The sequence below is a fragment of the Anomalospiza imberbis genome, unplaced genomic scaffold (assembly GCF_031753505.1).
Source record: "Anomalospiza imberbis isolate Cuckoo-Finch-1a 21T00152 unplaced genomic scaffold, ASM3175350v1 scaffold_44, whole genome shotgun sequence".
NCBI lineage: Eukaryota > Metazoa > Chordata > Aves > Passeriformes > Viduidae > Anomalospiza > Anomalospiza imberbis.
In genome coordinates, this window is record NW_027100049.1 from 428,296 (window position 1) to 442,070 (window position 13,775).

Here is a 13,775-nt window from a genome sequence, read left to right on the forward strand (position 1 = left end):
TAGTTCAATTCTACGTCATGCACCACATGTCTTCCACAGATGTGGTTGCAATCTGCTGTAATAGCAATTAAAAGGGAAGGCGGTAACGGCACCTTGATCACTGATAAACTAAAGGTAATTTGGGATTATGACAGTCTCTTTCAAAGGATTCCCAATCTTGGTGACATCTTGTTAGTGACACTTATTATCCCATTGAGGGTAAAGCCACAAAGCCACAGCTTTTCTTTTAACAATACTCTATGCCTTACACCCAGTTATAGTGCTGATTAAATCCCAATGGAACTGTCCTCTGGCTGTTAGAACATCCAAGTGTGAGCCCCAAATGGGAGCACATGGCCAACTGTGGATGTTGATGCCTGACTGTACAGGAACAGCAAGGATTTATTTGTGAAAATAATACTGTAGACAACTAAGACATTTGCCTTGACCTTTAAGAAAATGTCAATATGTGTTGAAACCCCAGCAACTGTACTTGCATATGTTGGAAATGGATGTATCTGTATGAGAACTCTGTGTGATTCTATGTTTACAGAAAACACCACCTGAGAGACATCTGATCACTCTAATAGCTGTATCTGTAGTTTTAGCAAAATGATGGGCTGCAGCTTTAACAATTCAGCTCCCTCACAACTCACCAATTGCTACAGTCCAACTGCACACCGTGTCAAGTTTCATTGCCTGTCACTGCTGGAGTGAATCTGGCATTGGCAAGAAACTGTTGCAATGGTCTGAGTCCATGCTGAAATGGACAACAGCACACCAGACAAGGAACCCACATTACCACCCATCGTCAGGCAGAGAAGATAAACCGTGTCCTGGAAAGAGGGAAGAAAGATAGAGAACATTGCTGGTGGGAAATTATTTTTGGATGGCCACACAGAGCAACTGGAATTTTGAATTTAATGTTGCATCCAATTGTAGTTTTGTTAGTTTCGTCTTTATTCTGTTTACTGTTTATAATAATCCTGCATATCCTGTCAGAAGATAAACCAAATTATATCCATCCAACATGTAAACCACATACAATGAACTCAGTACATGAAATGTAATATAATTGCAGTATTTCTGAACCATAAATTAGAAAACTTATCAATGAACTGTACCCTTACCTCTAATCTGCAATACGCCACATATTTATGACAAAGACACAAGAGATAACTGAATTACCGTTCAAGGAGTTGGTAATTTGTATTAAATGTAGCCACAGGGTAAAGGGACTCAGAGCCGGGCATAGGATATGAGGTGTGGCCTCCCCAGTGCCCAGCAGAGAGGGACAATCAGAGCCCGGTCCTGCTGCCCACACTATGGCTGGCACAGACAACCAGGATGCCCCTGGCATATTCCTGACCAGAATCCCTTCCTCCCCACCCTGCCCCCAATCCCTGCAATAAAGAATGGACATTTTCCTTGGCCCTACTTTGTTATTAATCTTTTTTAAAAACCACACTTTTTATAGTCTTTCACAGTAGCCATCAGAGTAATTTCAAATGGAGCTTTTGCCTTCCTGATGATCTTTCTCCAGGAGGTCGGGGCTGAGGGCTGGGACCCAGGGTGGGCTGGGTGGGAAAAGCTCTTTGGCACTTTGGCAAAGGAATTCCTTGGGGATGTTAGGGGAGGAATAAAGGTGGGACAAGAGGTCTCTGGGAGGAAGGGCGGCCATGTCCACCAGGCCTTTGTGACCCACGGTGACATCATGCCCAGAGGCCATTGTGACGTGGGTGCATGTCCTGACCCTTGGGGCTGCCAGTCCCTGCAGTGGCCACTGCCAGGAGAGCAGCTCTCTGAGGAGGCAGCAGCTTCTCTGGAGGCAGCAGCTCCCCTGGGTGATTGTGGCCAGTGTTCACCACAGCACTGCCACAATGCTGAAGGAGGAGGAGGAGAATGCCCACGGCCAGCCCCGTGAGGGGCAGCCACTCAGATCCATGCAGCAAATGTGAGGGACAGGGATGGAGGGACAGCTTCCAAAGGGACAGCCCTGGGGCAGAGACAGCCAGGCCGGGCACCAGGCCATGCTCTGTGGAGGGAACAGTGCTGGGATGGGCCAGGCACAGCAATGCCCCAGAGGCAGCGAGCCCAGCTGGGAACCCGGCCCAGCCTGGCTGCTGTGGCCAGCACCTGCCCTGGGGCCAGGCCTGGGCATGCTGGCACATGGGGGACACTGTGCCCACACAGCCACCTCCATCCCGTGCCTCCTCCTGCTTCCCACAGGTGACCCACAGGCAGCCACAGGCGGCACCTCAGGTCACCTGGACGAACAACACGCCTCACAGCAGTGTCACAGGGCCACAGAGACTGTCCGTGTTGGACTTGCTGTCTCTCCGTGGCCCTCAGCTGCCACTGGTACCTCCCTGCCAGCTCAGCCCTGAAATGCAAAGAGCAGCCTCTGGTACCTCCCTGCCAGCTCAGCTCTGAAATGCAAAGAGCAGCCTCTGCGAGGGTCAAGGTGCCCCATCTGCCAGCACCAGCAGCAGGAGCAGCCCCTGGGTTTTCTCCCAGAGGCACAGCACGTGCTGTGGGCCCCGTGGCCAGAGGCCAGCCAGAGAGGGTGCCAACTTCACCAAGGGACACTCTGGCTGCTGGTGGGGCCTGGGAAACGCCTTCCCTGGCAAGGAGAACAGAAGGGCTCTGGTGTGGCTCAGCAGCAAGGCAGGGCCATCATCTGCCACCAGTGCAACCCACACACAGCCTGCAGATCCGCACTGGGACCCAGCCAGCTTGGAAGCACCTGGGGTGCTCTGAGATAGAGGAGCTTGTCAAGGTGCAGGAAGGGCATGGGGGCAACACCTGCAGTGAGCTGTTGAGAGGCCTGGGCCCACACCTGCATGAGAACAGGTCCGTCAAGTCCACCTTGAGAACCCCCAAGTGGTTAAGTGCCCGCCAAGAGGCAGAGGGAATTCGTCAGCCAGCGGAGGAAACTGCGTGCCGCAAGCGGCTGTGCCCAGAGGATGAGGAGGCTTTGATGCAGCATCTGCGGAAAAAGAGGGAGGAGCTGGAGGAGGTGGAAGACAAAGTCCATGATGAGATGTTTAGAGCTATCTTCTCCTCCTTGGATGTTGCAGAAAGCCCCATGAGGTCCAAGTGCATCCTCAAGGATGCATCAAGCTTCACCCTTGAGCCAGCTGCAGGCCCCTGGGTCCCACTCAGCACTTGCAGTGTGATCAATGATGCCACAGGAGAGACACAAACCTCCTCAGAACTTGTGTCTCTTGACCAGTTGCTGGCTGAGCTGTGCCCTATCTGGGACAACTCGCTGTCATGCGATGCTCTCCTCAAGGACTCCACGGGAGAGACAGGAAACAACTCAGGGATTGCACATCCTGACCTGTTGGCAGGCCTGTGCCCTGTCTCTGGTGACTCACCATCCTGCGCCTTTCTAGACGAGCTCCTGGAAATGTGGGAGGAAGAAGAGCTCCAAGACAGAGCAGGGGCAGGAGGGAGTGACAGCGAGCCAGAGAGCCCGTTGTCTCTCCCGCTGCAAGAGAAGGAAGCAGAACCACCAGCTTCTCCCATGGACAGTGATCCCTGCATCGAGCTGCACAGCGAGCCCCTCCCCATGGCCTCACTCGAAGACCCAAATATGTCTGTGGGTTGTGCCTTGCCTGCTGGCCCTGCAGACAAGACCGAGGAAGCTGGCATGGAGGCTGGCCATGCCCAGCCTGCCCCTCCACAGGAAAAGCCCTGTGGGGATGAGCTGCCGCAAGAGCTTGCCCGGTGCCTGCCCAGCCCCTGGCACGCAGCGTTCCTGCCTGCTCCACTGGCAGCGCAGCCGTCCCGCAGCCCCCGACGCCACGGCGATGGCGCTCCATGGCCAAGTCAGCCCAGCGGGCTCTGCGCCGCCTCTTCTCCTTCAGCTGCCTCAGGGGGCAGCCGGAGGAGTGAGCCCGGGGCCAGCACCAGGACGATGCCCAGAGATGCCGGATCACCCTGAGTATGCCCAGCTCCCAGGGACAGCAGCAGCTCCCAGAGCTAACGGCAGCAGGGAGAGAAAAACCTGGGGTACACACCGATGGGTGGGTGGGTGGCACCCAAGGCAGGGTGACAAGGACCAACGTGACACTGCTGGAGACAAGCGTCCGGACCCGTCCTTTGTTTGATCATTTCCCCACCACACCACAGCCTCACTTTTCCCCCCTTTCCTTCTCACTCTCCTGTTTCCAGTCCATTTCAATCTCTCTACCCCACATTTATTGTAAAATAAAATCCCCATTTTTGCCTTTGGTAGATGATCTCCTTGGCACGTTAATTCACACAGAGGCATCTCACACTAATCAAATCTTAATGGGGGCACACTTGTGCACACAGCACTCGAGCTGCGACCACGCCAGTGCCCAGCAGAGAGGGAAAATAAGAGCCCTGGTCCTGCTGGCCACACTATGGCTGACACAGAATACAAGGATGCCCCTGGCATATCCCTGACCAGTATTCCACCCTCCCCTGCCCTCCCCATATGAAATAAAAAATGGACATTTTCCTTGGCCCTACTTTGTTATTAACCTTTTTAAAAAACACACTTTTTATAGTTTTCCACAGTAGCCACAAGATTAAGTCCAAATGGAGCTTTTGCCTTCCTGATGATCTTTCCCCAGGAACTTGGGGCCAAGTGCTGGGACCCAGGGTGGGCTGGGTGGGAAAAGCTCTTTGGCACTTTTGCACAGAGCTTCCTTGGGGATGTTGAGGGGAGGAACAAAGGTGGGACAAGAGAGAGCTGCAGATCATTGAGAGAGGAACAAGGTTAGGCAAAGTCAAGGGGCAAAGGCATTAAGAAGGCCTTTGTGTCCAGGGGCATCTGCACGGAAACCACCAGGCCTCTGGCAGAAAGGCGGCCATGCCCACCAGGCCTTTGTGACCCGTGGTGACATCGTGCCCAGAGGCCATTGTGACGCATGCGCATGTCATGACCCTGCTGCCCCACCACCCATGCCAACAGCAAGGCAGCCTGGTCAGGGAGAGCGGGCTGAGGAAGGATGACAGCGTTGCCTTTTGGTCTGCACAGATGTTGACTTCAGGTGTGGGCTGCTTTCACAGCATCACAGAATGACTGGGTTGGAAGAGACCTTCAAGATCATCAAGTCTAACCCATGCCCTAAACACCTTAACTGACCCATGGCACCAAGTGCCATATCCAGTCTTTTTGTGAACATTCCCAGGGATGGTGACTCTACCACCTCCCCAGGCAGGCCATTCTGATATTTTATCAGTCTTTTTGTGAAAAACTTCCTCCTAGTATCCAACCAATATTTCCCCTGACACAGCTTGAGACTGTGTCCTCACGTTCTGACATTTGTTGCCTGGAGAAAAAGACCAACCCCCACCTGACTACAAACACCTTTCAGGAAGTTGTAGAGAGCGATAAGGTCACCTCTGAGTCTCCTTTTCTCCAGGCTAAGCAACCCCAGCTCCCTCAGTTGTTCCTCACAGGATTTGTGTTCCAAGCCCCTCACCAGCCTTGTCGCTCTTCTCTCGAGCATCTCAACGTCCTTCCCAAACAGAGGGGCCAGAACTGGACACAGCACTCATGGTACGGTGCCACTACAGGGGAAGAATTCCAAGCACACCAGTGCCGAGTAGAGGGGAAGAATCACTGCCCTGCTCCTGCTGGCCACACCATTCCTGATCCAGGCCAGGAGCCATTGGCCTTCTTGGCCACCTGGGCACACTGCTGGCCCATGTCCAGCCTGCTGTCGACCAGTGCCCCCAGGTCCCTTTCTGCCTGGGCACTGTCCAGCCACACCGTCCCCAGCCTAGAGCAGCGCAGGGGGTTATTGTGGCCAAAATGCAGGATTTGGAAAGTGAATGTATTAAATTCCTTCCCGTTGGAATCTGCCCATCCATCCAACTGTTCATGTCTCCCTGCAGAGCCCTTCTGCCTTCCAACAGATGGTAGGAGTAGGAAACTAAGCTTCCAGCTCAGTGTCATCTGCAGATTTACTAATGAAAGCCTCAATCCCCTCATCCATGTGGTCAATAAAAATATTGAACAGAGCTGGCCCAGCGCAGAGCCCTGAGGGACAGCACTGGTGACTGTCCCCAGCTGGATGCAGCACCGCTCACCACCACTCTCTGGGCCGGCCATCCAGCCAGTTCTGAACCCAGCACAGAGTGCTCCTGTCCCAGCCGTGGGCTGCAGCTTTTCCAGGAGTGTGCTGTGGGAGACAGTGTCAAAGGCCTTGCTGGAGTCCAAATAGACACATCCACAGCCTTTCCTGCATCGACCAGGAGTGTCACCTGGTCATGAAAGGAGACCAGGTTGTTCAAACACGACCTAGCCCTCCTAAACCCCTGCTGGCTGGGTCTGACACCCTGGCCATCCTGAAGTGCTGTGTGATGACACTCAGTGTGAACTGTTCCATGACCTTACCGGGTACTGAGGTCAGACTGACTGGCCTGGAATTACCAGGATCCTCCTTCCCACCCTTGCTGTGAACGGGTATCACATTGGGCAGCTTCCAGTCATCTGGGACCTCACCAGTGAGTCAGGGCTGCTGGTAAATGATGGAGAGCGGCTTGGCAGCTCATCTGCCAGCTCCCTATCACCCTGGGGTGGATCCCACCTGGTCCCATGGATTTATGAACATCCAAGCAGCTCAGCAGTTCTCTGACTGCCTCTTCTTGGATAACAGTGGTCCACTCTGCTCCCTGACACCATCTACCAGCCCAGGAGGACAGCTGTCCTGAAGGCAAATCGTCTTCTCACTAAAAACTGAGGCAAAAATGGCGTTAAGCACCTCTGCCTTCTCCTGATCTGCAGTTATTAAATTCCCTTCCACATCTAATAAAGAAAAATGGTTGGTCTTACCCTTCCTTTTACCATTGATGTATTTTTAAAAACATTTTTTATTATCCTTTACAGAAGCTGCCATTTTAAGTTCAAACTGAGCTTTGGCCCCCCTAATTTCTTCTCTTCATGCCCCAGCAAGTCCCTTAATTACTTCCTGAGAGACCTGCCCCTCCTTCCAAAGATGATACATCCTCCTTTTATTCCTAAGTTCCCTCAAAACCTCCTTTCCCATCCAAACTGGACGTTTGCCGCATTGACTTGTCTTTTGGCACAGAGGGACAGTGCGTTCCTGTGCCCTCGAGATCTCTGTTTTGAAGCTTGCCCACCTTTCCTGAACTCCTTTGTTTTTAAGGGCTGCTTCCCAAGGAACTCTCTGAATAAGTCTCCTAAGCAGGCCAAAGTCTGCCTTCCGAAGTCTAATGTAAAAGTCTCATTAGTGTTCCTCGTGACTTCACCAAATATTGAGAATTCTATAATTCCAAGATCACTGTGCCCCAAGTGACCTCCAACCACCACATCTCCCACCAGCCCATCTCTATTTACAAACAACAGATCCAACATAGTCCCTCTCCTGGTGGGCTCACTCACCAGCTGCGACAAAAAAATTGTCCTCCACAAACCCTAAAAAATTCCTGGACTGCCTCTTTTCTGCTGTATTGAGTTCCCAGCAGATGTCCGGCAGGTTGAAGTCGCATACAAGAACAAGGGCTGATGATGCTGAAACATTCTTTAGCTGCTTATAGAATGAGTTGTCCACCACTTCTTCCTGGCTGGGTGGACAATAACAGACTCCCAGTAGGATGTCAGCCTTGTTGGCCTTCCCCCTAAGTCTCACCCACAGACATTCAATTCCATCTTCATAAGTTTCAATACTTATGGTGTCAAAAGCCTCCCCAGTGTAAAGGGCCACCCCTCGACCTCTTCTCCCTTTCCTGTCTCTCCTGAAGAGCTTGCAGCCATCCAGTGCAGCGCTCCAGCCATGTGAGTCGTCCCACCCTGTTTCTGTGGTGGCAATGACATCACAGCTCTGCTGCTGCACCATGGCCTCCAGCTCTTCTTGTTTGTTACCCATGCTGTGTGCATTGGTGTACATGCACCTCAGCTGGGCTGCTGATTTCACCTCTAACTCAGGCTTACCACCCATAAGCCTGCTTCCAGACAGCCCAGCTGCATCTCCCTCCCCTTTCAGACCTAGTTTAAAGCCCTCTCAACAAGTTCTGCCAGTTCATGAGCTAAAATTCTTCTGCCCTTCACAGAAAGATGGAGCCCGTCTGGTCCAAGCAGGCCAGCTGCTGTAAAAGTTGCCCCATGATTAAAGAATCCAAAATTTTGTCGATGACACCAACCCTCGAGCCACTCGTCGATAATGTGAGCTCTCCTATTGCTTTCGCCATTTTTCTCAGACTCCAAAGGGACTGAGGAAAAGACTGTCTGTGCCCCTGTCCTATTAACCACCTGACCCAATGCCCTAAAGTCCCTTTGAATTGCCCTGACACTCCCGTTTTCAATCTCATCACTGCCAGCCTGGGGTATCAGCAGTGGGCAATAATCAGAGGGCTGAATCAGCCCAGGCAGTGTGTCAGTGATATCCCGTACCCGGGCCCCAGGGAGGCAGCAGACCTTCCTGTGGGGTGGGTCTGGTCGACATATGGGGCCCTCTGTTCCCCTCAGGAGGGAGTCACCCACCACGATTACCCTTCTTTCCTTTTTGATGTTAGAGGTGCTGATCTGTCTCACAGATGAATCATAATTGGGAGGCTCACTGGACAGATAATTTTCTTCTAAACCATCTGGCTGACTCTCCAGATCCAGGGGATCATACCGAATCTGAAGCGGCACCTGGCTTGGGAGAGGGGGTTGGGAGGGATTTTATTATTACCACCTCCCACTCCCCTTCATCGGCCAGGTGTCCTTCTATAGCCTGAGAGTGGGAGGTGTGGGAGACAGCGGGAACCAAGGAGAGCATTGCTGCCCTGCCAGACCTCATGGAACCAAGGATCCATTGTGACACTGCAGGGCCCTGAGGCACCACGGTGCCATTGTGACACTGCGGGGCCCAAGGATCCAAGGAACTTTGTGACACCAGAGGGACATTGTGACACTGGGAGGCCCCATGGAATCATGGAGAGCATTGGGACACTCTGGGGCCTCATGGAACCGTGGCGACACCAAGTTGTCTGGGGGTGTTTATCTGCTGGAAGGCAGGAGGGCTCTGCAGAGGGACCTGGACAGGCTGGATCCAGGAAACAAATCCAACAAGGTGAGGTTTAACAAGTCCAAGTGCCAGGTCCTGCACTTTGGCCACAACAACCCCTGCAGCGCTACAGGCTGGGGACAGAGTGGCTGGACAGCAGCCAGGCAGAAAGGGACCTGCAGGGACTGATGGACAGCAGGCTGGACATGAGCCAGCAGTGTGCCCAGGTGGCCAAGAAGGCCAATGGCTCCTGGCCTGGATCAGGAATGATGTGGCCAGCAGGAGCAGGGCAGTGATTCTTCCCCTGTGCTCAGCACTGCTTGGGCAGCACCTCGAGTGCTGTGTCCAGTTCTCTGCCCCCCTAATTTAGGAAGGACATGGAGGGGCTGGAGCGTGTCCAGAGAAGGGCAACAAAGCTGGTGAGGGGTCTGGAGCACAAGTCCTGTGAGGAGCGGCCGAGGGAGCTGGGGTTGTTGATCCTGGAGAAGGGGAGGAGGCTCAGGGGAGACAAGGTGGTGTCAGGGCACAGGTTGGACTGGATGATATCCAAGGTCTTTTCCAGCCTTGCTGATTCTGTGATTCTCTGAAACCACCCTTGGAGCAGTTGCAGGAGGAGCCCTGGGCCTCCTCTTCAGAAGCTCCAGCAGCCCAGGTCCCTCAGCTTCTCCTCGCAGCCCCAAAGCCCATCCTGTCAGTCCTGCAGAGCCTCTGCAGCCCCTCCTCACTGCCCAGAACAGGCAGCCCCACAGCCAGACACAGCAGCCCAGATGTGCCCCCTGGCCTCGGGTGCCTCTGGCAAGGGAGCAGCACGAGGCACTGCAGGAGCCTGCAGACAATTCCTGCAGAACTTGTGGGATGATCCTGCTCCCCAAGAGATGTTCCCATGGTGCCAAGTCAGGAACTGGAATGGGGAGTGGGGCCAGAGAGGAAAGGGCAAACAGGGATGGGCTGTTTGCAGGGGAGGGAACAGGGATGGGCAAGAGGAAGAAATCTGGTCCAGGGAAGAGTAAAGAAAGCAAAGGTGAAGCCAAGGAAATGCTCAGGGCAGTTTGGGGGTGGCTGCCAGGCAGCCCTGGCTCTGAGCAACAGCGTCTGCAGTGGGACAGGAAACTCCCAGCTGATGGGAACAAACTTTCTGGCTGGCTGCAGAGGCCAGGACAAAGCTGAGTGGTTTCCCTGGCGTCCCCCAGCCCTTCCTGGCCCCAGGGGCTGATGGCATTTGTGCTCCCTCAGGTTCATGTCCCCACAGCAGCAGCATGGGGGTGCTCCCGCCTGCTGTGTGCAATGCAAACAGGGGCTCCTGAGCCAGTGCTGCAGTGGCTGTGCCTGCAAGGATGCGGCACCTGTGTGAGCTGGGGGAGAGGCCAGGGCTGCAGAGGGGGGATGTTGTTGGCAGCTCCATGAGGACGCTCTGGGACGCTGCCCTGGGCTGTCCAGCGCACCGGGGATGGATCAGCCCCTGCTCTGCTGCTCCTTCCCGTCTCCCCCAGGGCCCCTGCAGAGCACCAGCCATGCTGTTTGCCCCCAGCCTGCCCACGGCCAGCCTGGGGCTGCTCACGGGGGTTTTCTGTGCTGAGCATTGGCCTGGCCGTGTTCTTGAGAGAGCCTGGGCAAGGAGCCTGGAGCCCCCAGGCCCTGGCCTGAGGCGTCAGCGCTGCCCCAGCAGTGCCCATGGGCTGTCCCTGCTGCAGCCCCGGCACTGCCACCCCCAGGACTGTGCCCGGCCCCGAGAGCACTCAGGCCCTGCAGCAACATCAGGGCCACCAGGGCAGCGGGGCAGGGCCACGGGAGCAGCACTGGCAACACCAAGTGCTGCTGCTGCTGGGCACAGCTGCTGTGCCAGCACTGATCTGCCCCAGCTCTGCACACAGACATTGCTGCTGCAGCTCCAGAGAAGGCAACAAAAGGGCATCTCTGCAGAAAACTTTGCTGGGAGATCCTTGAGTTCCTTTAAAGCCCCCGAGATCGCAACCCCTCATTGACACAGTCTGTGGGCACAGGGAAGGTGGAGAGAAACAAAATGAGAAATGGCAAAAACAGTGACATTTATTTGTGGACAATATTTAAAAAACAAAACAAAGAAAAAGAACATCCAAAAAGAAACCAACAAGAAGTATCAAAGTTGACTTGTATTACAAGTCATTTGGAGGAATTGGCCAGCAGTTCAATGTTTCCTGACAGCATCCAGTCATCAGTGTCCACACTGCAGCCTTGAGCTCCTGGTTCCTCAGGCTGTAGATGAGGGGGTTCAGGGCTGGAGGCACCACTGAGTACAGAACTGACACTGACAGATCCAGGGATGGGGAGGAGATGGAGGGGGGCTTCAGGTGAGCAAATGCCCCAGTGCTGACAAACAGAGAGACCACGACCAGGTGAGGGAGGCAGGTGGAAAAGGCTTTGTGCCGTCCCTGCTCAGAGGGGATCCTCAGCACAGCCCTGAAGATCTGCACATAGGAGAAAACAATGAACACAAAACAACCAAATACCAAACAGGCACTAACTGCAATGAGCCCAAATTTCCTGAGGTAGGAATTTGAGCAGGAGAGTTTAAGGATCTGGGGGATTTCACAGAAGAACTGGCCCAGGGCATTGCCATGGCACAGGGGCAGGGAAAATGTATTGGCCGTGTGCAGCAGTGAATAGAGAAAGGCACTGGCCCAGGCAGCTGCTGCCATGTGGGCACAAGCTCTGCTGCCCAGGAGGGTCCCGTAGTGCAGGGGTTTGCAGATGGACACGTAGCGGTCGTAGCACATGATGGTCAGGAGGAAATACTCTGCTCCAAGGAAGAGCATAAAGAAAAAGAGCTGAGCAGCACATCCTGTGTAGGAGATGGTGCTGGTGTCCCAGAGGGAATTGTGCATGGCTTTGGGGACAGTGGTGCAGATGGAGCCCAGGTCGCTGAGGGCCAGGTTGAGCAGGAAGAAGAACATGGGCGTGTGCAGGTGGTGGCCGCAGGCTACGGCGCTGATGATGAGGCCGTTGCCCAGGAGGGCAGCCAGGGAGATGCCCAGGAAGAGGCAGAAGTGCAGGAGCTGCAGCTGCCGCGTGTCTGCCAGTGCCAGCAGGAGGAAGTGGCTGATGGAGCTGCTGTTGGACATTGGCTGTGGCTGCACATGGGGTTCTGTTCATGGAGAAAGGACAGTGAAGAGTTAAAAGAGGTACCTGTAACCAAAACCAAAGACATTTCTCATACACCCTCCTCTGTGCCACAGACAGACACCATTTTGTGTTCAAGAGTTCTGAGGTTTTCTTTTTAAGAACCCCCATATCACTGCTGGTGTTCTTGGATATCAGAAACCCTCAGAATTTCTGCTGCCCCGAGGAAGAACAGACCAAGTTCTGTGAGGCAAAATGATGAGAGGAGAGTGAGGGGAGATGGTCTGTCATTCTGACCTTTTCAGAGTTTCTTTGGGCTTTAACCTCTCTCAAGTGGAGGATGATCACCTTCCCGCACTTGTACTAAAATGTCACCAGGCACTTCTGAGAGCAGATGGATCCAGCACAGCCCAGCTCCATATTTGTAGCCAAGGACACACGTTGCTCATTTCACCAACCCAGCAGCACTTTCTGTGTCAGAACACCTCTGCCTTTCCCCATCAGTCTTATAACTCAGAGATACTCTAGGACAGGTTTGCACCCTGGATTGAAGCTCCCAGCTTGGACTGAATTCTCTGGGAGACTTCCAAGTGTCCTTCTGATGGCACTGGATGCAGGGAGATGCTGCTCCTTCCCTGGCTGCACTGACAGCATTGCCCAGAGCCGGGCACTGGGGACAGCTGTGTCACCCTGAGCCAGCTGTGCCCCCTCCCAGAGCCCCCAGTGCCGGGCAGCTGCTCCCAGCCCTGTGCTCTGCAGAGGGAACTGGGCCCGGGGCTGCAGAGCTGCCCCACGGCTCTGCTGCAGCTCTGCCTGCACAGGAGGGGCTGCACGCCTTGGAGCCCCGGCCCTGAGGGCAGAGGCTTGGCTGGGGGGACAGGAGGGAGGGGGCTTGTTCAGAGGGAGGGGCTGCACTGGAGGGGATCCTCTGGACATCTCTAAACTCTCCCTGCCACAGCATTTCTGGGTTTTGCTTTCTCTCCTTCCCTGATCTTCTCTGTGTTTCCTGGGGATTTTCCTCCTGCAGGTGTTTCCCTGTGCCTGATCTCTTCCTGCCAGCACTCACAGACCCCAAATCTCTGTGCACTCTCCTTGGCCTGACAGAACACTGCCTGTTTGCAGGGCACTGGCTGGGGGCAGGTTCTGTTTGCAGCTTGGAGAAAGGACAGCTCAGACTGAGCCTGATGGCTCCAGCAGAGGTGATGCTGCTGCTGTCCATGGGCAGAGTGGCTGAAGGCATATTAGGGATCGTCTTTGAACCTATTGATCACTAAAGGTAATAGTTTGGATGTCTCAGGTGCTTGTCAAAATTCATAATCAACTGTTACTATCTATTCCTCCCCCCCTGCCATTCTCCAACAGTACGAAACTGAATATAAATTCTTAGGAAATTTCCTCATTTTTATCAAAATCCTTGTCTTGGAAATATTCTATGACTGATCAGAACCCCTCAGCATGTCAGAGCTTCATGAGCATCTCACCTCCCCTGCACCAGAAATACTCAGAGTTGTACTCACAGGGTCTGTGGGCATTGGGATGATCCAGCTGTAGGAGATCACTCCAGGAGCTGCAGCTGCATTGTCCTGCAGCCAGAGGTTCCTGTGCCAAGGGCTGCCAGGGATTCTGCCCCAGGCACTTCTCAGCACCTTCCCAGCCCTGACTGATGGAAGCTCTCTGTGCCTCTGTGCTGTGCCCGGGCTGGCTGCA

General features: G+C 54.1%; 2 protein-coding genes across 5 annotated transcripts in view; both read right to left on the reverse strand.

Moving 5' to 3' along the window:
- LOC137466802 (zinc finger protein 271-like) overlaps nucleotides 1–13,775 on the reverse strand; it is a 678,770-nt gene that overhangs the window by 50,291 nt on the left and 614,704 nt on the right. The gene's annotated exons all lie outside the window — the stretch shown is intronic.
- LOC137466812 (olfactory receptor 14I1-like) lies at nucleotides 11,105–12,070 on the reverse strand. Its single transcript, XM_068178467.1, has one exon. It carries the CDS (start codon nucleotides 12,068–12,070, stop codon nucleotides 11,105–11,107), a length of 966 nt encoding a protein of 321 aa, XP_068034568.1.

Coding starts and splice junctions, on each gene's coding strand:
- LOC137466812 (XM_068178467.1), bottom strand. CDS start 12,070: ATGTCCAACAGCAGCTCCATCAGCCACTTCCTCCTGCTGGCACTGGCA.